The 27,511-nt window shown below is 38.3% G+C and overlaps 1 protein-coding gene across 3 annotated transcripts in view; it reads left to right on the forward strand.

Annotated features, from left to right (window-relative positions):
* The window catches only part of gpm6ab (glycoprotein M6Ab), a 117,576-nt gene that overhangs the window by 79,487 nt on the left and 10,578 nt on the right, over positions 1 to 27,511 (forward strand). For all 3 annotated transcript variants that reach the window (XM_036574889.1, XM_036574890.1, XM_036574888.1), the window contains exons 2-4: positions 18,949 to 19,141; positions 24,278 to 24,434; positions 26,298 to 26,451. In XM_036574889.1, the coding sequence (XP_036430782.1) occupies positions 18,949 to 19,141; positions 24,278 to 24,434; positions 26,298 to 26,451 (504 nt within the window). The remainder of the gene's footprint in view (positions 1 to 18,948; positions 19,142 to 24,277; positions 24,435 to 26,297; positions 26,452 to 27,511) is intronic.

A 27,511-nucleotide genomic window follows, 5' to 3' on the forward strand; every position in this document is an offset into this window, starting at 1 on the left:
AATTCATGAACTAATGCACATGTTGAGTACAGCTTGATCGGCCTTTTCCTTTTTTGCAGTATTTTAAACTCTTGTTGCCTGAGACCCTGCAGGTTGGAGGAGTGATTGAGGTAAAAATCAGTTTCACACAGTTTCCCCCTTCCCCCAAATGTAGTAGATTGGGCAAGATGTGTTTACTGTCTGAAGTTTGCTTCTTTAGCTTTGTGCTGGAGCTATGAGGTTATGAGCATCATGCAAACTGCATCTCTGAAATCTCATACACTTGTCTCATTAAATTGTTAAGTAATCTCAAATAGACGCTCTGACAATGAATGACATACTGTTATTTATAAAAATGGGCAAAATTACAGTGCATAGCTGAAAATAGTAGCTACAGACATTATCAAAGCTGATAACAGCGTCTTATACAGTGTCAATAACCACATAGGCAAATGTGTTTGACATAACATGACATGGTTTGATTAATAGGGTCTTCAAATAAGATTTTTTGGCAAACTATTTTTTAATGTAATTTGAATCTATGGACATGTTCACTGGCTGAGCAGGCTGCGTTTTTTTGTCACATATCGTAATAAGCTTGATGCAGATGGCTACTGTATCTACTGTATGATAACGTACCTTTGAAGTCAAGGGCTCTGTTGAAACCCATTGAGATAAATAATGGAAGCAATTATAGTAAGTGCTTGTACAACAATGCACAGGTGATAAATTCTGCATGTACAATTGCCACACGAACTGAGCAGCAATTCTCAGTGGCTAGAGCTGTAGTGTCTTAAAGGGCCTATATCATGCAAATCAATGTTAATGTAGCGTGCAAACCTTGTTTAAGTTTAAAACATACTGACAAACACACAAAACAAACATACAGACATACATACTTTTCAGCTCATACAATCCGTTTATGAAAATTAAAGAGCAAAAACAGTTTAAGTTTTCACTTAATTGTTTTTGTGATGTCACAGAAACCAACACATTTACCGAAGTTTATACCTGCCCATTCACTCGGCACAGACTGCTTTCTGAATGTGGCACAATACAGCTCAGCCTATCAGAATAGTCATTTACATATATCAGTCTTAAAGATATGGCTAGCCTTAATTCGAAAAGATAAAGAATGGTCATGTGAAAATGAATTATGGTTACTTTTTGGTACATAAAACTGAAAAACAGGACTTGAAATATGAAAAACTATAGAATATGGCTCATTTAAACTAAATTCCTCACACAGAATGGTTGTATCTCACAGCCCCCAGACCTTGTTTTGTTTCTACAGTAAAAGTAGACCCACCCCACCAATTAATCTGCCTGTGTCAGATTGAGCAATGCACAAAGCAATCAACACAAAGCCTACATGCTGCTTCACGGCTTTTAATAAGTAGCTGCCAGTTCTGGCTGCCTTACCTGTCAGTCATGAGGGATTATGGCACACGGTGGGCGGTGGCCACTGGTTCTGACTCCTCCCACCTGTCTCTGTACCTCAAAGAGTCTTCTAGGCCCTCTAAAGCATCTTGGGGCTCATAAAAATAATACGGAGGCCCCCAGTCAGGGCGGAGGTCCACTGTAGCCTTATGGCTCTTTGTTTCAGCCATAAAAGAAGCATGCAAGGTCTTCTGATTGATATGGAAATTAGTTTTTTTTGACTGGTGATTATGCACTTTAGTTAGTAATGCCTTAGTTGCTAATGAAAGCCCCCAAGCAGTTCTATTTTTTTATTTTAATTTTTATTGTGTGAAAGTGTACCAATTGCAGTCCCAGGCTAATAAAAAAAAGTCAATATTTAGGAATTACATTAAAACATTCAGACATCACAACCATGTGCAAAAAGGAAATGTAAATTAAATTGTTAAAAATTAAACTGCTGGGATACATCTTCCAGCCAAGCCTTTCTTATGCTTTATGCAAATGTGCTGTCTCTTTGAATGAATTCTTTAAAAAGTCTCTCTCCATAAATCATTTAAGAAGGCCCGTGGACAGCACACACTAAACGCCTATCACACATGTGCAGCCTGCCTCACCCTCTCTGCTCTATTCTTTAAAGAGTAAACTAATTCAGAGCTAATCCTGATTTGCAAACATTAAACACAGATTCATTAACCAGTCACACTGGTGGATAATTGATTGGTGGACTTGACTTTAGAGGTAATGCTTCTTTTTTTCTTCTTAAAGCTGTTTACATATTTGGTAGGTATATATATAAAGTCATTGCTGTTGGAAGAAAAATATGTGTGTATGTGTGTAGATATGATCTGTGTTGGGACAAATGTTCAAAAAGAAACTCAGTTCATCTTCTGATGAGCATCTTTCTGCGACCCCTTTGAGAAACCTTATCCCGGTGAGTCAGTCTTGTCAGACCCTGAAGCTGTTTTGTGTATGAAGCTCTTTTCAGCAGGCCTCTCTGAGCATATGATTTAATATTGTCTGGAGAATGGAGTGCTCTTTGGTTTTTTGGGTGCTGATCTGTGGTCAGCCTCAGGGGTCTGTTGGTGCCTGGATGAGGTGTTCTGTTTCAAGCAGCTGTGGAAGGAAAAGAGATCACTCTAGCGACTATGATAGTCAGTCTAAGTACTCTGTAGCAAGTGTGTGTGTGTGTGTGTTGGGTCAGTTGGTATCTCTGCTTGTTTCTGAGTGTACTAATCAGTGTTGGGGTATATACACCAAAAAGTAATCCATTAGTTATTACTTCTCTCAAACTGTAATGGGATTACTGTACTTATTACTTTCTTGCAAAAAGTAATCTCATTGTTCTTTCATTTACTACTACATTACACTCATGAAATAAACAAGATTTGCAATAAAATCTTGATGAATAAAGATAAGTTTAAAACTTAGAGTTGTCTGGCCCCGTGGAAGGTTTTTGCCCGTGACGGCTCTGCGTTGCATGTTTGTAGTCGCCATAGTCAGCTGACATGCACACGCAATGTCACATACAAGGACATGTGCAGATAATACTTAGAGATTAAATGTGTATTTTAAATGCACAACACAAGTAATATAAGGCAGTAAATGTAATGTGATTACAAGAGTTTAAACTGTAGTACATTACACTACTTTGTTACAGGGAAAACTTATCACATTACTGTGCTGTACACATAACACTCATACTGTTCAACACATTCAATATATAAACAACTTCTTGTTCCATAAAAAACCTTTCAGCGAATGGTTTTTCAGAGGACTTTTTTTTATAAATGAAATTTGTGTGTGAAAAGTTTTTGTAAACTTTTTGAAATTTAAAGAACCTCTATATGATGTTCACATTCACAAATCATACTTTCAAACATGGTTCTTTGGGGAACCAAAAGTGTTTACTCTGTAGCTTTGTGGCATCCAACATTATAATGAGTCCATAATGGACATTTAGTATGAAATTTGCTTTCAATTAATTAAAAAATGACACCACAATTTAATTTTATACCTTCTACTGTTGTATCTCAACCAGACTGATGCTCTCAAGGCAGTCCCTCAAGTACAGTACAATTGTGTCAGGATCTATATGAGGGGCCCAATAAATACTTTAGAGTGCACCATGGGCACCAATGCTGTTCCACCCCCACCCCGTCTCCCTTAGTTACGCCTATAAATGGTGTCCAAATAGGGCTGAATGATTAATCATTTTTATATCGAAATCCCAGTTTGACAGAGTGTTGTTTTGAAGTTTTTATTGGGAACATGTTAATAACATGGGGCTTGTGAATCACCTGTAGATGAAACAATTGGAAGCAACCATAACTTGAAGTCTGGCACACTTTGTTCAGGACTCAAGCCTCAAATCAGAGAAAGTAGATATTCTGGTCTTGGACCTCAATTTATAGAAAATAATTGCAGTTTAAATCTCTGTCAGATAAATCGCCATTTGTTATTTCTTCAAATCGTTCAGGCCTATGTTTCAGGCTCTGTAGCTCTACTGTGTAATGGAGTAGTCTAATCTCTCACAGAACGCACAGGTGCCTCCGCTTTGTGTCTTCAACTAATTGAAAAGCTGTCAGTACCTTTCCTCATTTATCAGCGTCGGTCACGCTGATCCAGACCGATCAAACTGACACAGTTGCCGTTATTAAAGGAGGAGGTTGGACAAGCAAGCAGAAGCAGTCAATCCTATCAGTCAAACACACACACACATGCACACACACTCCCTCACACATGTTACTGCCCACTCAATGGCTTGCAACAAGACAGTATGATAATGAACGTCTGACAGATAAATTATGAATGCTCTGTTTGCAGAGCAGCTCCTGTGAAAACCCATTTCACATCAGCTGTGACCCTTCTTAATGTGGGATACGTCCATTAAGCCAAGAAGCCATCTGACATGCTGTCCACACAAATGCTCTATTCAATCATAGAAACAGGTCTGACAGAATAAACATACATGATTGCTGAGGAGTCGTCAGACCCTCTCTCTGGAGAGACTCTACAAAATACAATGTAAGAGGTATGAAGTTGTATGCTTCTGCTTGTTACATAAAGAAATGATTCTGTCAAGTACTGTCCTTGTTTAGAACTTTCCTCTTGGAAAACACAACAGTGCACTTTTTACATCCAAGAGCAGAAAATGCTTGTACTTCATTGCTAGTATTAATGAAATTAAAACATACTTTTTGTTCCTTACATTTTCATGGGCATGGGCACCAATGCTTTTTCATCCCCCACCCTGTCCCCCTTAGTTAGGCCTCTAGCTGGTGTCCCTTTAGGGCTGAAGGGTTACGTCCTTTTTAATATTGAAACCACACTTTGACAGAGTAGACCTTCGAACTAGGGTGGGTAATATGTCAATATCAACCATTATCATTACTCTTTTATGAGCATTTTGTGTATAGTAAGTATTTCAAGATTACCAACTCACTGCTTGTTTCTTTACCAAGTGAATAATTAGTCCTCTTTAATTGAATTTAGTGCAGTGCAGTATGTGAAACAGTGATTCAAAACCATTGTACTCATAGCTTTGATAGTAAATGTGGCACTACTGATGACTTTTTTCTCTGTCTCAACTTATCAAGCCTCATGAAAAACATTGTACAAAAAATATTGTGATGCATATTGTGTAATGTGAAAATACAGGTGGGCATTATTGCAAAAATATTGTATCATGATAATTCAAGACATTTTCATGATACCCTGTATACATTGAGATATATAGTTTTTATAAGCTTTAATAAATTGGAACAGACGAAATAGAACCTGTAGTGCCACATATAAAAATACTGTAATAATACAACTACAGTGATTTTTATAAAATGTTTTACAAACTGCACTGCACTAAATCCAGTTAAACAGGCCTACTACCTATGCTCACTTTGTATTGAAACATAGTTAGTCAGTGTTCTTTAAGGACTGACGATAACCACGATATGCTCTGAAAAGCATATTGTGAAATAATTTATCACGAGAACAATAAAATATCATATTGTCCACCTCTATGTGAAAATATCTTAAGCATTGTGATATCACCCACCCCCACTTCAAAGTACTTATTACAAATCTAAAAGCGCAGGAGATATTTTCAGTCAAGTACTAGACTAGAATCACTTAGTCAGTGCGTCACACACTACCAAAAAAAGAAAACATTTATTCGTTAAAGCATTTACCTTTTCTTTTATATAACTGAGTATGTATGTACATTTTCCACCCCTTTTTCAATTTTTGTTTTTGTAATGCACAGACTGAAGTCTTAAAGAAAGTGCAAATTTCACTATACAGTAAAATTCCTTATTTGTGGTTCCTTCTTAGGTCCCCAGTTATCTCCTCAGTGTCAGTCCCCACCAATTTTCTTATTATCTGAATCTAGTGTCTTATGGCAATATGATTGGCAGCATCACTGTAGATCAACATGAGACAACAGTAGAGAGGAAATAAACCATCCTTCCCCACCCAGAGGGCACGGCCAAAATGTGCTTTCATGGATTCCTGATGATGAACAATTGGGGCATTAGGATGCAACCCTCATATCCAGTTGCTTTGGTTGTTTATATTGTCTAACATTGTCTATGGATATAGATTGGTATAGATATGAATATTGTTACAGATATCACTATTGTACAGATACAGAGTTGTAAGGTGCTGTGCAAATAGTAAATTTTGCTTAAAGAAATAATATATGACTTCATGAATGTTTAACAGGGGAGTTGTTTTTACCCCTTTAATAATAATAATAATAATAATAATAATAATAATAATAATATTATTATTATTATTATTATTATTATTATTATTATTATTATTATTATGTATATTGCACACACAAATTGTTTCATAATAAAATACATCAGTTTAAATAAAATAGTAAATAGGCAAAAATGTGTGTCTTATGTTTGGATCATATCTGGATAAACTTTGACTGAATTTTATTTGTACGTTTTACTTTAAATGCATCCTCATTGTGACGAGATGAGATCCGATTTAGATTTTCCTGCGTAAAAAGCATTTCAGCACCCACATCATTTCCATTTTACTTTTGTTTATTCTTTTTTTTTTTTACTTTTCGTCTCATTGTTTATCTTCTCACCTGCTTCCTGCTCACGTAATTTTATATGGGTAATGGAAATGCCTTCCATTTACTCTGTCTCTGACCACCTCTGAATGTACTTTGAGTGACCTGATCACAGTTCGATCACAGCACCTCCTGTAGGCGCTTACACCTGGCTTTTCATGTGGGCGAATGAAATCCGAACGTGACTTAGTCACCAAAAATGCATGGTAATGCAAGGTGTACACAGTGCCTATTATTTAAAAACATTTATTTTGGCAATAAGGTGTTTTTTTACTTGTAAAAATTTAACTACAGTAAAAAAATAGCAGTTGATATCTTGTAAGCTAGTTTGAAGAACAAAGTTTGCTTCCAAATTTCTCCTCAATACCCCCAGCCATGCATAGATTTGTTAAATTTCATCACCGGCTCACTTTATTTAACATAATGAAATACTGATTAGCCAAATCAGGTGTTGGATGGTAACTACAAGTACAGCTGGGCTTTGACATATGGACATATGTAAAATCACTGCTAAATATATTAACATTATTTGTATTTCTTGTAATATTAATTGTAATATTATTGTTTTCTGACCAATTAAATCCTTATTGATCAGATAAATAGCATTTTAAAGTTACACAGTATACTCTTAAGGTGGTGCTTCAGTGTTTTTTTTAGTAAATAAAATGGTTCTATATGGAACTGTGAACACTCAAAGAACCCTTTGCATGATTAAAGGGTTTTTTGCATCATTAAAGCGTTCTTCAGATTGATGGAAAATGTGCATGAACGTGGTATAGACAGTTCCATATAGCACCCAAAAGTGTTCTTCTATTGTTACAAGCTTAACATTGTAACAATAGAAGAACAATAGAAGATGCTATATAGAACCCTAGAAGAAACGCATCTACAACACATTTTCCATCAATTTGAAGAACGCTTTAATGATGCAAAGAGCCCTTTAATTATGTACAGAGTTCTTTTAAGTATATATGGTTCTACATAGAACCTTTTATTTACTAAAGAACTGCTGAAGCACCATAATTTTTAATAGTGTACTGTAAATAACTAAACAGCTAATAAACTGCCAAATGAAGTAAACGTGTTCATCAAGATCAGGTTTAGGCTTATTTCCTCATGTATCATCTCTAGCCATTGCACATTGTTTGCTTTATCAAAAATTTTGGCTGTAAAGTCTATTAATATCAAGCCGTGTATCAACAAACTGAGCAAATATGCACTCCTCTTGACAACAGATGACTGTGACATTGTTCTGATATTGGCAATTACATGCAACCACCAGTGGCAGCACACAAGAGCCTTAACCATTGAAACTCTTACATTGCTCCTAGTGTTCTCTCTACTAATAATGGATACATCTGGCCGGCAGCTGCCACTCCTTTTCGCCCAGCGCCATTAATGTCTCGCTGCTGGTTCACTACTTTAGTATTCCAGTCAGGTCAGGTGCTAGCTGCAGCTAACCAAGCCTGTTGAAGCACTGTATCTGACTGCAGAGGCTGAACACTGACAGCTCTGGGTTTGTCAATGGCAGAGTGGACACTGCAGTATGTTTTCTAGCCTAGAACAGCATAGCGAGAATGATTTGTTGAGGCCTGAGGTTATAGCTGTGTTCTTCATTGCTGTGAGGGAGAGGTGTTTGTTCTCTGATGTGAAGGGAGCTGGTGTAGGCGAAGATAGCGCTGTTGATATTGATTTAGCAGTGTGAACTGGCCTAGACCTACAGTAAGCACACTACGCTACTGAAAGAACAGCTGAAAAGCATGTCAAACCATCATTCCACTTTTATATATACGCTGTTAAAAATAAAGATTTCTAAATGGTTGTTGGTCTGGACATACATTTCTAGGAAAACCTTCAACTGGTGTGGAACAGGGGTGTAACGACACATGATACGTATTGTGGTAATCACACTGTGATACAATACACTTTTGATATAGAAGTAAAAAAAGGAAATGAATTTAAAACATTGACTCTTTTTTTTTTAAATGAAAGCATGATAAATAGAAATGAACGTATATCTCCACAAAGTGTTAATGTTTTCAAGCAGGCATATGCCTAGATAGATCCCAAGGAGTTTTTTAGCCCCTGCCACTTTTGCCCTCAGTCTGTACAAGTGCCCTCTTGGTTGGCACGTATAATAATTATGTTTTATATATAGCCATTATTTATGTATCCGTTTAAGTGAGGCTTAACACAGTGTCACCCCAGTGGATCGATTCACATGTGGAGGTTTTACCTCAGTAACTCTGATCTGCACGCATCACAGCGCTGGAGATCCCATTGATAAATCACAGCTAATCTCTTGAGGAAAGCATCACATTGCATGATGTAGTAATTTTAAACAACAACCAAACACAATGTTGGCAGTAAGGGCTGGTAATATTTACAACAACTTTGGAGCTCTTGAGTTATAACTCAGTGGACCAGATGTGATCTTGAAACAAGAATGTTTGGGGATGAGAAACTTTAGGCTAAATGTGGAAGGGAATATGCACTCATCAGGGTGGGAACAAACTGAGCATTAAAATTCAAAACCAATCGAATGTCTCGTGAAGGTAAAGCTCAAAGTATGATGATGGTTTGCTCAATGGACAACAAGCCTGTCATCAGCTCAGGGATATAACAGAAGTTAGCATGGCTGAAAAATTTCCCCTAAAAACTCAAAATAAACTAATGAGTGTTGCATTAAATGTGGCAAAAAAATAAAGGTTACAATTCTGTTGGCTAACTAGCTAGCCTGATTTGCTTGTGTTATCTATTGTACCCTGGCACAATATTTTTAACAATGTATCATTCTCATCATGCAGTATAACTGTTTGCACACCAAATAACATCATCTTAAGCATACAGGTGTGCAAGAACACACACTGGGTGACGTGTTATAAGGACCACACAGTGCACAATTTTTAATTCACCAGCTAATTAAAGCACTCACATAGTGAATGGGCTCATTTCACAGATGGATGAGCTGCAATAGACTTTGACTGGCCAGAGGGGAAAAATGACAAATCAATTTGGTGAATTACCAGCATTCGGACAAGTTAGTAATACGCATACAGTAGATATGCATTCCTGACAGTTCTGTCAAAAAAAAAAATAATGTTGCCAAAAATTAATGAAAGTAAGTGGAATCATGCTAATTGGTGTTTACTACCTTCCATGTTTGGTGCATCTGTTCCTTTAACTGCTAGTCATCAGGTTCTCACAGCCTCTGATCAGAATTTAGGTTTTGGGTTTAATTGATGTTAGGTTATACAAATCCATACAAAAGTAAAACTATCCCTGTGAACATAGAAAATCCTTAGATGTCCAAAATCTAACTCTAAATCTAAATTTTAAAATAATTTTTGGGATCATATTATGAATGTTCATCAATGTCCAACTTCTGTTTTAAAACTGGCTCCATGTGAGACATGTGAGAAATCTGTTTTTAAAAGTTAAAATGCTGTCACCAATGCAACAGAATGAAATTAAGGCCAGAGAAAGGAATAAGTAATTACGTGTAAATGACTTAAATAGAACTAGGTAGAAAGTGGATTATATCTGTGGACTGTATCTTGATGTATGAAAGCAAATGAGCCTACCTACAAAATATGACCCGGAAAAATGGAAAATGGAAACAGACCGTGATGGATATATAGTAGGTTTGTAGATTTTCCATGAATAGGGACATACATATGAAATGTCTTCCAAGACATTCCTTTTCTGAGTTTTGGAATCTTGGCTGCAGGTACAATTGGAGCAGATGCTAGGATCATTCTTTGAAACCACAGAAGTATAGACTCAGGCAGTGTGGAGAATAGCTAGTCCTCTAATAAACTTCCACATCTGCCCTGCTCACGGCCTGCTGGAGCTGGCTAGGGGCCTAATCTCAGAGATAGGAGTCTGAGACAGAGAAAGTTTTACAGACTCCAGCAAAGTCTTCTGTCTGCTTTGGGAAGACATAAACAATGTGAGAAAAAGCTTTGCGCTTTTAAGTTGGTACATTTAAATGTCAGTGTGATTGTTTATTTGTTTATTTATTTGGACCATTTTTATAGCATATTTCTCAACATCAGTTTGCAAAGAATACATGAATACATCTTTATGTTAGTTTGCATTACATCATTTTTACAGTGTGCATTTGCTGTATAAAACGTGGTGTGCTCATGTTTGCAAAGTGAACAACATTTCATGTTAGAGGAAAGCACACACTTTTATACCAACCAGAGAATTGAGAATGTCAACAACTACACTGTTATTTTGAATACTTTTGTATTTTGTTTGCTGTAGAGATTTAACCAGATATGAATAGGCTACATTATTCAGAACAAACAGACACATTATAATGCAGTTTATACAGATACAAATACAGATATGAATAGCTGGTACACGTTTTGTTACAGTTGTTTATTTGTTTTAAATGCACAGGTCGCTCTGAAAGGAAACAACTTGCAACTTATAGAGGACTGTATACTTTATAACAGCAAGTAATTTTAAAACAGTGCAAGAAAATGATTCTGCTGTCCTCTTCCTGTTCAAGGATGTTGTTAATAATCCTGCAGTTCGTTTCCTCTTCAAGAATGTTGTTAGTTTTACATAGTTAGCAGGTGTTACTAGTTACAAATAACAAAGAAAAATTAAAAGGTCACCAATTAGTATCTTTAGATATTTTGTACTTAACAATGAATGAACAAAAAATTTCTAAATAGTCCTTTAAGTCTTTATATGATACAACCTGGCCTGAAAAAGGTCATATTTAGCCCTTTAAGTGATGCAATTAAGCCTGAAAAAGGTTTTGTTTTTTCCCCAGAAGGTCCTTACATTGTCACTGCTGGCTGTAAATACTGTAGCACTATTTCTAACAGTCCCAGAGGGGCTGAAGGATGCTGGTGGTCCATTCAGGTCATTAGCAGGGCTGGCCAGTTTGAATGGCAGTGGGTGGGTGATCTGAGGAAGCTTTTTGCCTGGAGGTCATGAGTGTGTGAGACCAAAATTTGGGGCTTGGGCCAACACTGGGGCATAGGTCAAACTAATTCCTGACCCCTCTGTCACCTCCAAGGAGAAGTATGGGACCACTGATAAGCAACCGAAACCTACTACGTCCCACCTTGTAACAGTGTTTAATTATTCCTCACTCGTATATGCAATTCTGAAGAAATTGCAGATTCTACACTTTCAGTCCATACCACAGTTGTGTTTGTAAGCAGAAGACAAGATATTTTATTATGATTTGAATTTGATGGAAAATTATTTTTGTGTACAGTTGTGTTTTGAAGAATGAAAAACTATCCTTTACATTTTTGCCATTTTCTACACTTCAAACAAATTAAAATAAGTTGCAAATGCAGTCTTGTAGTAAGCAACTACACATTAGTAATGATGCAGTGTAAACTGAATATACAGCAAAACAGTATTATTCTAGATCATAAGGGTTAATGTGTGCTAACAAGAGTGTGAAGGGAGCCAGGAGTTATCTAACAAGGACATGCCTAGCCAGCTAGATAGCAAACCTTACCATGTCTATAGCTATGTTGCAAGGAACAGTGTTCACCAAACATGGCATTGTAGATTATTGGTGCAAAGTAGGGTTGACCGATTAATGGCCTGACCAATAATCGGAGTCGATATTCAGCATTTTGTCGATTGCCAGAATTGCCACTTGAACTTGTTTCCTTGCTGATAAAAGGGGTTTTTGTTGTGTATGCACATATCTGATGCAACCACAATCAAAAAACACAGTTCTGTAGTCTGCTCCAACGTCCTGTCCACAGCATTACTGGATTGCTTCACATGTGGAGGATACAACCAATATGCCCTTCTGTAGTCTCTGTGTCCTATCCCCTGTCCAGTAAATCCAATCAAATGTGGCTTTCAGTTTCTTTTAGAGACGCGGGAATGAAGTGATTAGAACATGTCGAGTCGATGTTTTGTGGGAGTGAGGTTTCTGTGTATAGTAGCAGACACAGTGTTCAGACCCACACTGCTTCTTTAGCAGTTTGAATATGTTCAGAATATGTGTACCTGTAGTGGAGCTTCAGTGTGTGGCCAGACAAGTCTCCAGAAAGCTGTAAAGTATTTGTAAAATCATAACGTATCATTTAATAAAAAAAGTTATACAGAATTTCTAATCATTTTCATTTCTATTTTTGCTGGTTAAAAGTACAGACAGCTGCAGTTGGTACTTCCACAGCTTTGCTAGAGACTAAATGGGCCGTTCCATTGAATTATGCAGTGCATTTTCAAGATGAATGAATTACATTTTGGTTGAATAATAAAATCAAATAAGCACATTAACATTCATTTTCCCTCATGTTGTTGTTGCTTTTTACAAAGTAGTGACAGTTTTACTGCATGATGGCTCAGTTGCTTACTGTAATATTTTACTGGGGCTACATTTACAGGTCTGTGTATTTGGTTAGGGTAGGCTTTAACAGCTTTTAGTCTGTATCTGGGCTTTCTCACTTGCACCCATATACTGAAAAGACAAGCTCCACCCCAATGTGTGCCCTTTCAACACTATGTCAGTGACTAATAATACATATCTGTTTTATATCAGAATTGTGTAAATACATTGTGTAATTTTTAAATTTAGTTTTTGAGCTCCTTTTTTGAACTCCATTTTTCTTACAAATGCCATTCACTATTAAACATCATCGAGAGCTATTTAAGTGAATTATTTTTATCTGTTTAAAGATTATGGCACAGTGGGTAGCGCTGTCGCCTCACAGAAAGAATGGCCTGGGTTCGATTCCCGGCCGGGCGGCCAGGGTCATTTCTGTGTGGAGTTTGCATGTTCTCCCCGTGTCTGCGTGGGTTTCCTCCGGGTACTCCGGTTTCCTCCCACAGTCCAAAGACATGCAGTCAGGCCAATTGGACATGCTAAACTGCCCCTAGGTGTGAGTGTGTGTGAATGTGTATGTCTGTCTGTCTGCCCTGCGATAGACTGGCGACCTGTCCAGGGTGTATCCTGCCTTCCGCCCGATGACAGCTGGGATAGGCTCCAGCACCCCACCGCGACCCAGAAGGATAAGCGGTTTAGATGATGTGTGTGTGTGTGTGTGTGTGTTTAAAGATTACTTTAAAATATTTGGGTGGGAGATGTGCCTGACGTCCACCCCCATCTTTACAGTCTTTTCAGCAGCAGGTGGTTGCTGCTGCTCCAGGACAACAGCTGCTCAGCTTCTTTTCTGTAGCTAGACTCATTAATGTTGGCAATCAGGCCCACCACAGTGGTGTTGTCTGCAAACCTGAGGATCTTCACAGCTGGGTCCTTAGAGACAAAGTCACTGGTGTAGAAACTGAAGAGAAAGGGTGAGCATGCAACTTTGTGAAACTGCAGTACTGAGCGTCTGGAAGTCTGGCATGTGTTTTCCTAGCCATACCTGCCGTCTCCTGTTTGTCAGGAAATCCACAACCTACCCGCAGATGGGATCATGACGTTTGCTAACCCAGTGTGGGTGATTCCATTATCTGGGTGCTATTTGTGTTCTACTGATTTTACATTTACAAATATGTATGTAAAATAAAGGTCAAAACCATTTTAAATATAAATAAAGTTTGTTTCATACCACTTAGAAAACAGTATTTTTGACTGTCCTAGACTAACTACACTTTACCATAAAATATAACCTTAAAAGTACTTAAAAAATTATATTATTTTTGCCTTGATGTGTGAATCCATTTAACATTTCAGTTGTGTCCCTTAAAATTCACTCAACCCTGTTACCTGAACACATTCACCCCTATGAAATATCTGGAATTTTCTGCTAATCGTATATTTAACAGCAATTTTCATATTGTGATACTGACTGACAAGGTCATTTTGAAAGTAAAGCCCTGTCACCTAAATCACACAATAAAAGTTCTTTAAGAAATTTTGATATTGTTCTTAAGATGGTTAACACTCTTTGTGAATGGTTAAATGCATGTTTTCTTAGATTCAATGTTAAAAAACTGATGAGGCCTAAATGGCACCCGAATTATGAAATTACCCTCATACATACTTTGTTTTGTTAGCATTATTGCCTTAGATTTAGCAACCTGAAGTATAAATTTAGGAGTTAATGTCTACATCTGAACCTGGTGTGTCCCTCTTGTACAGTTTGGCAAGTAAGTGAGGTTTTGTGCACTTTCCATGTCCTTGTGGAACTCCATCTCTCTCCAGACAGTCAATTTACTGCTTTTCTATCTAATAACACACACTGCATGGGCTGGTTAGCTTAATGGGGAGCCATAATCACCACTACGCCTTTCTTCATTTGCTTCCACCCATCCGTATGTAATGAAAAACAAACATTCAGAATTGCATACGAGGGCGGCAGCTATTACCATACAGTGCACCCGTTGGGTCATAGACTTGTGTATTCTTTCCTCTTGTAAATTATTTAGCCAGTCCCCACTGCTGACAAGAGCTGGCAGGGCAGCCATCCTGAGGGCATCGGTAATGATGAAGATGCTCAGTGGGAAAGAATCATCACACTCAGGGGTAGGACACTGGAGCCTTTAAACAACTTTGAGGGGCATTTTCAAATAGGCCAGGCAATTTCTGCTGATTTGGCATTATATTTGCCATTACAATGCTTCTTGTGTTAAAGAAAGGTTACAAGGGAATATCTCAGCACCTCACACTGGCATTTTCTGCCCATTTTTACCAGTAAGTTTAGACTTATTGTACAGAATATATCCAGACCAAGTGAACAGGCACCACCTCCATTCAGTTCAATTTCATGGGCTTATGTATTGCCATGTGCTCATAAAGTAGTTATGGAGAGGGAATCAGAGCTATAAGAAACATTCATTGATGATGGAAGACAGAGCCATGGCGAAAGAATACGTCTTCTTTTGAATTGAGTTTAAGAGTTCTAAGATTGAAAACTTAAAAAGTTTTAAAAAGGCCTACACAGTATAGACACAGTACCAGTATTGTGACTATTTTGCTACATATTGAGATGGCAGGATACCTTTAATATAATAAAAATGGATTGGTGAAAAATTTGCTTGCATTATTTTGACAAAAAATTCAAAATTGCTTCCTATTATAGAAATAGTGCACTGTGTAGTGTGTTAGCAATGTTGTAGTGTTTAAATTCTCAATGGTAAATTTTTTGATCATTCCTTGCTCATGAATCAGCTTCCTATATAGTACAGGCTATGTAGCAAATAGTGAAGGAGTTAAGGCAATGATTTGTTGATGTTGTTCAGGACACAGTATTACTTACTGTGAACTGTAAAAAGTGTACAAAACATCACCTTGTAGCTGAATGCTGAGGGCAGCCATTTTAGACAACAAATGGCACAGATTACAATCACGATTTGTTGAGCGAGTTTTTAGGAAGGTGTTTACAAAAAGGATTGGATCACTGTTGCCTTCTATTGTTTGTTAGTAATGTTAACCTCGTAGCTCCAGCTTAAAACTAAAGAAGAAAAAATTGGACACCAAATGTGTCTTGGTTGATTGACTACATCTGGAAAATTGTGTAAATTTAATTTTTCGCTAAGCCGTTCTTTCAATGTGTGAACCATTCCACGCACAACAAAAGTGTTTGTTTTAGCAGCAGTAATGTTGTGTGTTTTGCTCTGCTGTTATATCGGGGCTCTGAGTGATGGGTAGAGTGAGTGGGAGGGCGCAGACAGCTGTGCTGTTTGTGATTCAGTGTCGCTCTGTTGGTCTCTAGAGCGTTACTTTCTGCACTCATCGCTTCAGGGCGTTCTCGAGGTGTTGCAGATGTGCCATGCACTTTCTTCAAGAGCTGAAACATTTCAGAAAGAAAAAAACATGCTCTGAAAAATCCACGCTCGTTTAGACTGCAGGTTCTGGGGGGCACAGGGGTGCTGCAGAAGTAAAAGCAGACACAATGTGATTTCATGACCAGCAACTCAAATACAATACACACCGTAATGCTATAAGAATGGATAACACAAGCTAAAGTACCATGAACATTAGCTTACTTTAAGATGTGACCATTTATGTAGTCGTTGCTGTTGGGCAGGAAAGCATGTGATCTGTACACATAGCCCTGGATGTGGATTGTACTCCCTGATATCATCCTCTTTCCACAGTGAGAAGCATATTTCTCCTCCTAAGGGAGAGATGATTGAGAACATCCTCTCGCAGCGTAATCTGTTAAACAATGCCAGGCTGCTATTGGGCAGCTTTTGATGCTTTGTTTTGTTGGGGCAGAGCACAACGTTTACGGCACCCCATAAATCCCTGCCGCTCGCAGTCGCAAAGGGACAGCAGTGTGTAATTTTGCGATCGATTCTGTTTGCGGGCAGGCATATTATGGCCATAAATCTTACAGCAGGGCAGGTTTGATTGGTCAGAGTGACAGTAAACTTCCTCCTTTCAGACAGCAAACAGGAATGGATGGGCTCTGGGTCAGCAGCAGAAATGCACTGAGCTCTGCTTCCTCTGAAAATGGCAGATTCAATTGCATGCTTGAAAGCCTGATGACCCGTAATGTTTAATGACCTGAAAAGGTGACTGGTGCTTCCAGGTAGATGTTATTTCACTGATCTAGGAACAGTTTCTCGTGTCCAGAGCTCACTGACCTAATCTTTTCTAAAAACATCAACGTTCTCTGACAAACACAAACATTCTGCAAAACCACCAATATATTTCTGCAAACATCGTCAATCTCCACCAAACACCAACATTATGTAACCCCATCATTATGCGAACCCTCACTGTCCACCACCAACATTCTCCATCAAACACCTATATTCTCAAATACAATCGTTCTTCAAACCTGCATTCTCCAAAAAGCAACATTCTCCACCAACACCAACATTCTCTATACCCATCTTTCTCCAAACCCTCATTTTCCACCACACATCAAAATTCTCCAACAAACACCAACTTTCTCTTACAAACATCACAATTCTCCATCAAAAACCATCATTCTCCAACCAACACCAGTGTTCTCCAACATGCACCATCATTCTCCAGAAAACACCAATGTTCCCTATGTTCTCCGTTCATGATGATTTACTTTCCTGCTGAGTTTAGTCCTAATCTGAGAAACCTGATCCAGCTAATATTGAGAGAAACACCACAGGGGGCTGGAACTAGGGGTGGGAATATTTAGGCACCTCACGATTCGATTCGATTACAATTCAGAGGGCTGCGATGAGATTATAAAACGATTATCGATTCATCTCGATGCATCTTTTTTTTCTATACATGATTTCTATTTTCTTACTGTCTGAGGACTTGGTAGTTTTAAAACAAAGTATTTGTAATGATCCATAATGAATTTACTTCCAATATCTTTTATTAATAAAACAAATGGAAGTGATGTGGCAAGTGAACTAGAAGACTCTCATTCACTGCTCTTGTTTAGAGATGCCTGCCACTCATCTGCAACAAAATGCGCTGTTGCGGTGAAATAAGGTCCAGTGGTAATAGATGACCACACAGCACATTATATAGTCTTTAGTGACGAAAAAGGAAAAGAGAAAGACAAACATTTGGAGACGAACAGACTTATTCGCATCTATAAGCAGCACACTTGGTTTCCTGGTACGTTAAATCTGCAACGAGAGACTGTCAAACACTAACTAAAAAGTTGCAAAGATGAAGTCGCTTCTCTTTCTAATTAATCTTAATCTTTCTAATTCCATCTTAAATGGTGCCGCAATTACATTTGGCGTCTCAGTCAGAATTTAAGGTGGAACCGGAAAGTTCAGCAAGATGCTGGCGAGTGAAAAGCGACTTCAGCCTCGTAAAACAGCCGAAAGCTTTGAGACATTTTTTTTAAATATTTAGAAAAGCGATTTTTGACATAGGGCGGCACGGTGGCGCAGTGGGTAGCGCTGTCGCCTCACAGCAAGAATGGCCTGGGTTCGATTCCCGGCCGGGCGACCGGGGTCATTTCTGTGTGGAGTTTGCATGTTGTCTGTGTGGGTTTCCTCCGGGTACTCACAGTCCAAAGACATGCAGTCAGGACAATTGGACATGCTAAATTGCCCCTAGGTGTGAGTGTGTGTGTGACTGTGTATGTCTGTCTGTCTGTCTGCCCTGCGATGGACTGGCGACCTGTCCAGGGTGTATCCTGCCTTCCGCCCAATGACAGCTGGGATAGGCTCGAGCACCCCACCGTGACCCAGAAGGATAAGCGGTTTAGATGATGTATGTATGTATGATTTTTGACATTTGTGAATCGATTCAGAATCGTCCACATCTCCATCGCGATGCTTCGAAGAATTAATTTTTTTCCCGCACCCCTAGCTGGAACTGTGGCCTTCACTCTGGTAACTGCCTTCATTTTCAATAGAAAGTTCGACTTAAGCCTTTCTTTTTGTTCTGGTGATTTTTTGTGAGCATCGAACAGTGTTGAAGATGCCTGACTTCATAGTTACCAGAGGTTGACATTCCACACTTAAAATCATTTGTCTTTCAGAATTTTAGCTCAAAACAAACCTACTTTTACCTGGGTGTGATTTTAAAGTCTGCTCTTTTGTCTTGCTGTGTTTCACAGGGTGCTCTGAGTGCTGTATTAAATGCCTGAGCGGGATTCCCTATGCCTCTCTCATTGCCACCATCCTGCTGTATGCTGGTGTGGCGCTGTTCTGTGGCTGTGGTCATGAAGCTCTCTCTGGCACCGTCACCATCCTGCAGAACTACTTTGAAGTGGTCCGATCACCAGTCGATGCCCTGGATGTCTTTACCATGTGAGTACTGACTTTAAAAGAACAGTATGAGCTTGAAATAAGCACAAATGGTGTGTGCTAGCATAGAGTTAGCATAGATGTTCTGTGATATTAACAGGGTCATTTTTGGGAAAATTGAATGGAAGGTACCATGAAACTGGGAGCAGCAATTAACATGGCTGTGATAACTGCTAATTTTCATGACCTGCTTGCTTATGTTCACCATTATTAGCAGTGTTAGCATTTTTGGTTCACGTTTGGCGTAGGCAAGTGATTAAAAGCATGGATTGCATTATTCAGCAGAGGTTCAGCGACTCGGATTTCAATCACATGTTGACTCACTTGTGATTTGATTCAGAGCCCAGACTTAAGACCAAGACACTGACGTGGTGGTGGTGTGTTAGTGTGTGTTGTGCTGGATCAGACACAGCAGTGCTGCTGGAGTTTTTAAACATTGTGTCCACTTACTGTCCACTCTATTAGACGCACCTGCGTTGTTGGTCCACCCTGTAGATGTAAAGCCAGAGACGATAGCTCATCTCTTGCTGTATAGTATGAGCTAATCATCCTCTAGTCCTTCATTGGTGGTCACAGGACGCTGCCCACAGGATGCTGTTGACAGGATATTTTTGGTTAATGGACTGTTCTTAGTCCAGCAGTGACACTGAGGTGTTTAAAAACTCCAGCAGCACTGCTGTGTCTGATCCACTCGTACCAGCACAACACACACTAACACACACACACCACCATGTCAGTGTTACTGCAGTGCTGAGAATGATCCACCACCCAAATAATACCCGCTCTGTGGGGGTCCATGGGGGTCCTGACCACTGAAGAACAGGGTAAAAGGGGGCTAACAAAGTATGCAGAGAAACAGATGGACTACAGTCTGTAATTGTAGAACTACAAAGTGCACCTATATAGTAAGTGGAGCTGATAAAATGGACAATGAGCGTAGAAACAAGGAGATGGTGTGTGTATATATATGTATATATATATATATATATTTGTATTGCAAGTGTGCTAGCTAGCACAATATCTAATGTAGCTGAAGTTGTTGGCTAATCTAGCTGATGTTTTAGTAAGCTACAGATTCATTTTTCTCATTGGAATTCCAGTCCTTTTCCTTTGTAACACTTTTTTTATTACCTGCCTACTGGCAAGCTTGGCACGCCCTCACCCAATGCACAGCAACTACTGGAGGCTGGGAAGAGTTTGTTCCATCTTGTAGCCAAGTTGAGAGGATCAGACTCTGGCTCAAACTGATACGGCAGAACGGACACCATTGGATAAATAGCCACACTAGTGTTTACTGCTGCTCAGGAGAGAAGGGTCTGTCTGTAGACTGCAAGACAGGGGCGGAACATATAGGGGCAGAACCTCTCTGGTGGTTGGCCAATCAGAACAGCGTGGGTGAGCTGACTAGTCAGAGCACACTGGGCTCATCTGAAGGAGGGTCTGAAAGACACAGGAGCTCTAACAGAGCATTTTAGGCAGAGGGTGAATGTGTTTTTGGAAATAGAAACATGTAGATCTATTGTAGTAGAGCCCAAAACAAAATTATGAACAGTAGAATTGAGCATAATAGGCCCTCTTTAAACAGCACACTTAACTGCATGTAATGTCCATCAGATTGAAGGTTTTTCTATAATGAAAGGCTTGTTGTTTGAAGCCGTGTTGAACCTGGCAGGTTTTTAGCCCGAATTTACTTTTGTATAATGCAGTACCTGCAGCTAATAATGAGTCTGAGCTAAAATTCGCTACTAAAGACTTTAGATTCCACTCACACTCCCAGCCCAGAGACTGCAGAGTCAGCCTTGCTTGTACTGACTTTTCAACATTTCTGCCATTCAGTAGAATCATAGTTTGAGTCTTGACAAAATCTCTTTTACATAATGAAAATTCTTAAAGACGTTTGCCCAGGTGTAGGCTACACAATGACAACAACACAAGGGTAAAAGTTTTGAAAGTGGCCTATTTTCATATACTTCCTCCACTATAAAAGGAAAGTTGTCTTTAGAATGTGTCTCTTTGACACAGAAAATGAAAAATGAGTGTATTTTTTCCTGTCCAGGCCATTGTGAGGTTGGTACCTTGGCTGGCCCAGTTACACGGCCTGCTGCGGCTGTTTCTCAAGCTAACACTGCTGCTCCTTTATGACGTTTTATGAATTATTTACTTTAGAGGTAATTACCCCGATTTGAGCTTGTGTGGCTTACTTTTCCAGTCACCCATGCATGAACACGTCTTCATTCACCACCACCTTTGACCAGTTAAGAATGATTAAATCTGAGCAGGCCTCTCCAAATCCTGTTCTTAGTACAATACAGAGTGCAGTAGTGAGAGTAAAGAATGACTTCATTTGAAAAAGTATTGTAGCAGGTTCCTGTTAAAGATAATGAAGTGAATTATTGACACTTTCCTTTGATAGAGCATTTAGAGTCTCCCTCTATCTCTCTTTCTCTCTTTCCTTCTTCATATCTCTTCTCTCTCTGTTCCCTTTTTCTGTCTGTCCCTGTTGCTCTCTCTCACTTTCTCTCTCTCTATGTCTCTATGCTTTTTTTCTCTTCCTTTCTTTCTCTGTCTCTCTATCCTGTCTTCTCTATTTCTTCTTTTTCAGTCTCTTTCTTTCTCTCTCTCCCTCCCTCCCTCTCTCTTTCTCTCTCTCTCTCATTTTCTCTCACTCTTTCTCCCTTTTTCTCTGTTCTTCTCTTGTTCTTGTTCTTTTTCTTTCTCTCTTTCTTGTTCACTCGCTTTCTTTTTCTCTCTCTCTTACTCACTGTCTTGCCATCTCTCTTTCTTTCTCTGTTCTCTCTCTATTCTCTTTATCTGTCTCTGTTGCTCTCTCTCTTGCAGTCTCTCTCTGTCTCTCTATCCTTTCTTCTTTCTTCCTTTCTTTCTGTCTCTTTTCCTTTCCCTCCTTTTTTCTGTCCTTTCATACTCTCTCGCTTTCTCCCTCTGTCTGTCTCTCTATCCTTTCTTCTCTCTTGTTTTCCTTCTCTCTATCTTCCTTTCTTTTTGTCTCTCTTCCTTTCCTTCCTTTTTTCTGTCCTTTCATACTTTCTCGCTTTCTCCTCTTTCTGTCTCTCTCTCTCTCTTTCTCTCTCTCTCTCTCTCTCTCTCTCTCTCTCTCTCTCTCTCTCTCACACGGACACATCTATTGTGGAAGATTGATTTTGCAGGCTAGTATGTGAGGTATTGGCTATGGTCCCACTCAGGGGATTAAACGTTCTGAAATCGCTCTGGGTTGCCTCCGCACACCTGCTCACTGCCACTACCTGGCCAACGAAGAGAGAGAAAGGAAGGGAGGGAGGGAGAAAGAATGAGAAAGAGAAAGGGGGTTAACCCTTAGAATGCTCAGTTATCTCTGGCGATAATAAAAGCATGTTGAAAGTTTATATGCAGTATTTCCCAGTCGTAGCTCATCAAATCAAGTGGATTCACTGACAACATTACTGTTTAAAGATAAACTGGTTTTTACAAGATTTAGGCCAATTTCAAGCTAAAAAAGAAAGGATTTTGGAAACCATGTGTACATTGATCAAACCAGGGCGATCTTTCAGCCACTGGGCATTAAAGTGATCATTGTTAATGTTTTAAAGGAGGTGTTTTGAGCAATGGAATCTGCCCCTATAGATGAGCTAATGCTAAAGAAAACACTGGAGTTCGTGCAGCATTTTATACTGAAGAAGCCATGTCCACCTGTAATTTAGGACTTCTGGCACATTTTAATAAAACAATACAAGTAATGGTACATGAATGAGTACATTAATATTTAGCAATATTCAGCTGTGATTGGCTGAGAGGTGTGTCAGTCATTCTGTTGCAAAATAGTCAATTAACTACGTAATTACGTTTGAATAGTATAGCAAACCACAGTAATAATAGTTGGCTTCTAAGGGTTAAGAGTGGGACAGTGAGTGATGGATGGGATTGGAAGAAGGGAAATATATAAAGAGAGAGGCAGAAGGAAGAAAGTGGCAGACATTGGCACAGAAGCAGCAGAACCTGAGGCTGTGAGATTCCATTAGTCACTCGTTCTACTCTGGTCTGTACTGTACACCCACCAGCCACTGCAGACTGACTGTAGCAGTGAGAGATTGAAACATTTGACCAAAGATTCGTCTATTTAGTGCAGCTCTGCACTGGCATTGCATGCCTTGCATACATTTTTAGTGTATAATACATTGTACAAAACACTGACATGCATTTGGATTTATGTAATAAATCAATTATATAAACCTTCTGATCATTAATATTGTGGCATTTTGTCATCATGGCCATCAACGGTGGCCCTACTGTCAGGTTAGATCCCCAGGAATGCTAGAGCCATCGGCAGCCAAGAGAACATAATTGGCCTCACTTTCTCTGGGTGGGTAGGACAGTTGTCCCTCTCCTTCCAGGTGTGGGCATTGCTCTAGGCCCCTTAGATTTACTATACATGTTGATGTTAAAAAACCTGTTCTAAGATATATAAACATTAAAAAAAAAAGCTGTTGATGGTTAGTTTTATTATTATTATTATTATTAGTAGTAGTAGTATTATTAGTAGTATTATTATTATTATTATAGTTTTTATTAACTTAAATTATCACAATATTGGCAGATAATTTTACTTGTTTTGCTCATATTTATTAAAAGGAGCAAAATTATCTGCTAATATAGTGAGACAATTTCACTTAATAAAATCACTTAAAACAAGTAAAAATATCTAGAAACAAGTTAAAAGTCCCAAATAATGGAAAATCTAATTTTCCTCGCTTTTTTTGAAGTAACAGAGGCTTGTAGTATGTAAACAGTGTTAAAGTCCTAAAACACACTGATCACTCTCCAGTCCATATAGTTCATATATGGAAAGATATGATGGTAAGAATCAACCTGGTTTTCAGTGTTTCTGTGATGTCATCAAAAACCAACACATTTACACTCATATATACCTGCCTATTCAAGCAAAGAAGCAGAGCTAATTTACATATATCAGTCTTAAAGGCACTGTAACAAAAATAGCCTGTTTAACTCTAAGGCATATAATGAAGAAGGAAAATGGTCATGTGACCATTAATGAAGTTTGACTGTTTTCAGTACCTAAACCCACACAAACATTATAAGGGCATGAGCTGAGTGGAAATGAAGCCTAACTTGCTTCCCCCTCTGTAGGATTGACATTCTGAAGTATGTGATCTATGGAGTGGCTGCAGCGTTTTTCGTCTATGGGATCCTGCTGATGGTGGAGGGCTTTTTCACCACTGGTGCCATCCGTGACTTGTATGGAGATTTCAAAATCACCACCTGCGGCCGCTGTGTTAGTGCCTGGGTAAGACACACTGGTCTGTCAACACTACTGTTCGACAGTCTGAAGTCAATTGTCAAATTAAGTGCTCTTATTGTATTCAATAGTGACACATACAATGTATATAGAAAATTAATGTATGGTGTAGATTGAAACTAGACACCAAATGATAGATTTAGGTGTCATTCATTTGTTCAAGTATTTTTGGGAACAACAAGAATTAATAAAAAAATATACCATAATAATATTGTGTAATTCTATCTATGTATAGCAATGTCTCCTCTGGTGTTCTGCCACAAGACTATCACTTTTGAAGTCAATCTGAATATTCATTTTATTATATGTTAATTTGGGTGTTACAGCTTTCTCTGTTCTTTTGGAACTAGTGAGCATTCTGGACACATTTCAGATTTTTACAAATTATTCTGAATCTGTAAAGTTGTAAAGAATACTACAATATTAATATCTTCTATCATATCCTCCAAAACAATTGATTTTATATTATTGTTAACAGGGATTACAAACAAGCTAAATATGAGGGTAGTACAATGGTCTAAGTCTCTAAGTACTGGTCTTAGATTATCACCCATTTTCTATTGACCTACCCATGCTCTGCTCACAAATGTGTCTTTCATAGCGACCATTGCTAGGATGCTTTATAGAAGCTTGCCAAAAATGCCATTTAACCCAGAGAAACTGTACAACACAATGGGCCTTAATCATCAAAGCTGCATAAGAAGGAGTGCAGATTTGACCATCTAATGTTTGAACTACTCTGCATCCGATTCAGGAAATGTTTGTGCGCCATGGAAAGAAGTGAAGATTTGAGCTCAAATAATGAAACACTTTTAGTGTGTGATCAATCATCAGCAATCGTTATGGAGTCAATAATGTGGCAGCATTCAGTGGCTTGTGAGCCAGTGACTGCTTGTGAGTGCCATATGCACAAATTAGTATTATTGTTATTTTCTATTTTTATTCTAATTATTGGCATTATAGACAATGTTGATATTAATGTTGATATTTTGGTTAATTAGCCACAAATCAAGCTTTTTTTTAGGTTCTTAAACTGTTACGTTCAAATTTGTATTTACTTCTACCAGGCGTGACTTTGATTGTACAGATAAAACTGAAGAATCAAAAAAACGGACGCAATGGGCCATAAAGGGCCAGTGTTTAGAAGTGGGTGTCCAGGTAAAATTAACACAAACAACACAAAAGTAGACTGTTTTTGTTGCTTAGTAAAACAAGGCAGGTTTGGTGACCATTCACATGTCTACAGAATAAGTACCATTTGAAATCAAAATTGTGTTCTAAATTTAGGTATTTTTTACAAAAAGACTGAGTTAACATAAAGGTTATAGAGGTTTACAAAAACGCCACAGTTTCTCCTTAGGTTGGATGAGATTTCTGCCAGTGTTCTCTAAAGCTTGTTCAACCTGACAACAGTTGCTATGAAACAGCATATTTATGGATGGAGCATGAAAGACAAAAGTGATTCAAGATCTGTCCTATTGTGAAAAACAACACCCTTCCTATGGATAAGTAAAGGGAATACTCAGTATAAAAAATTGATCTTCTATGCTAGCTTGCAATATGACACCTTAATTGACTGCAAATAAATACTGTAGTTATTTGATATGCTAAAAATCGAACCATGTCTTCACTCAGGCCTTTAAAATAAAGCTTTTATACTGTACATAAGAGACACTCTCTTAACTTGATTGACAGTCTTGTTGGTGTGTCTCTGATCTTAATGGAATAATGCTGTTAAAGGGTATTGAGTTGGTGATGTCATTAAATAAAAGTGTCTCTAATTAATTACATCTCACTCTTCCTCTGTTACCTCACATTCCTTATTTTCCTCGTTCTCTCTCCCCCTCTCAGTTCATCATGTTGACCTATGTCTTTATGCTGGCCTGGCTTGGGGTCACCGCTTTCACCTCTCTGCCCGTCTTCATGTACTTCAACATCTGGAACACCTGCCAGAACACCACTCTGGTGGAGGGTGCCAACCTGTGCTTTGATTTGCGCCAGTTTGGTGAGCAGTTCCTCTCTTTATTTCTATTCAACAGCCTTTAAAGCTATCTATTCAGAGCTACACTGCAGTACTGCATGTTCAACTCCTGCATGAAAACAATATACAACTATTGGTCTTCTAACCATATCTGTCTTTTGTGGATTGTAAAATAAGTGTATGTAAATACACCCATACAGCCAAAATCCACACCACTTAACCCACATTCTTCACCTTACCCAGTCATCTGTCCTAAATTAATATTTAAAAGGCTCATATTTTTGTACATTTTTCTCTGAAGTCCATTTATAATTTTTGTGTCGATTTGTATACTAAAACAATAACTTTCCAACCTCTATTTATTTGTGACAATTCGTGGTTGCTTTTATTACTAGGCCTTTAAGACTGATACAGTACTGTGCAAAGGTTTTAGGCATCTGAGATTTAAAAGAAAAAAAGAAATCTGATTTAAAAAGCTGTTTATCTTGGCAGTAAGTCTTCATCTATGCAATAGCTGGGGGCCTCCAGGAGAAATCTGAAAACAAAATTTGTTAAACTTTGTTCTTCAAATTAGCTCACAAGATACCAACTACTTTTTTTTCTTGTTACTCTTTACTCTTATGCTTATTTGTGTTTGTTTTAATGACATATAGCAATTTTACAAGCACAAACACACTTATTGCCAAGACAAATGGCTTTAAACAGTGTGCTTAGGTGCTTAAGACTTTTACACATTACTGCATGCACGGTAAAAAAAAAAAGAAAGTTTACATTTTTAAAAAAAGTTACTAAAAGTTAGTAACCTTCATAAACTACAATGAACTTAAAATATACAACGGAATATTTCTAACAGTAAGTTAACACAAAATTAACTTACTGTTAGAAGTTCATTGAACTTTAATTTAAGGCAACTAGGTTACTTAAACGTTAAAGCATTGAAGAATTTTTACATGTAAATGACCTGTGTTCTGCTTGGCTGCCCTGTATTGTTCCTTGTTCTAAAACAGTGAACAAACATCTTAGTTTATTACTTCTTCATGAATTGGACAGTCATATTTAAATGTGTTCATGACTGTGACATCAC

The sequence above is a fragment of the Colossoma macropomum genome, unplaced genomic scaffold (assembly GCF_904425465.1).
Source record: "Colossoma macropomum unplaced genomic scaffold, Colossoma_macropomum, whole genome shotgun sequence".
In the NCBI taxonomy this organism is placed as follows: domain Eukaryota; kingdom Metazoa; phylum Chordata; class Actinopteri; order Characiformes; family Serrasalmidae; genus Colossoma; species Colossoma macropomum.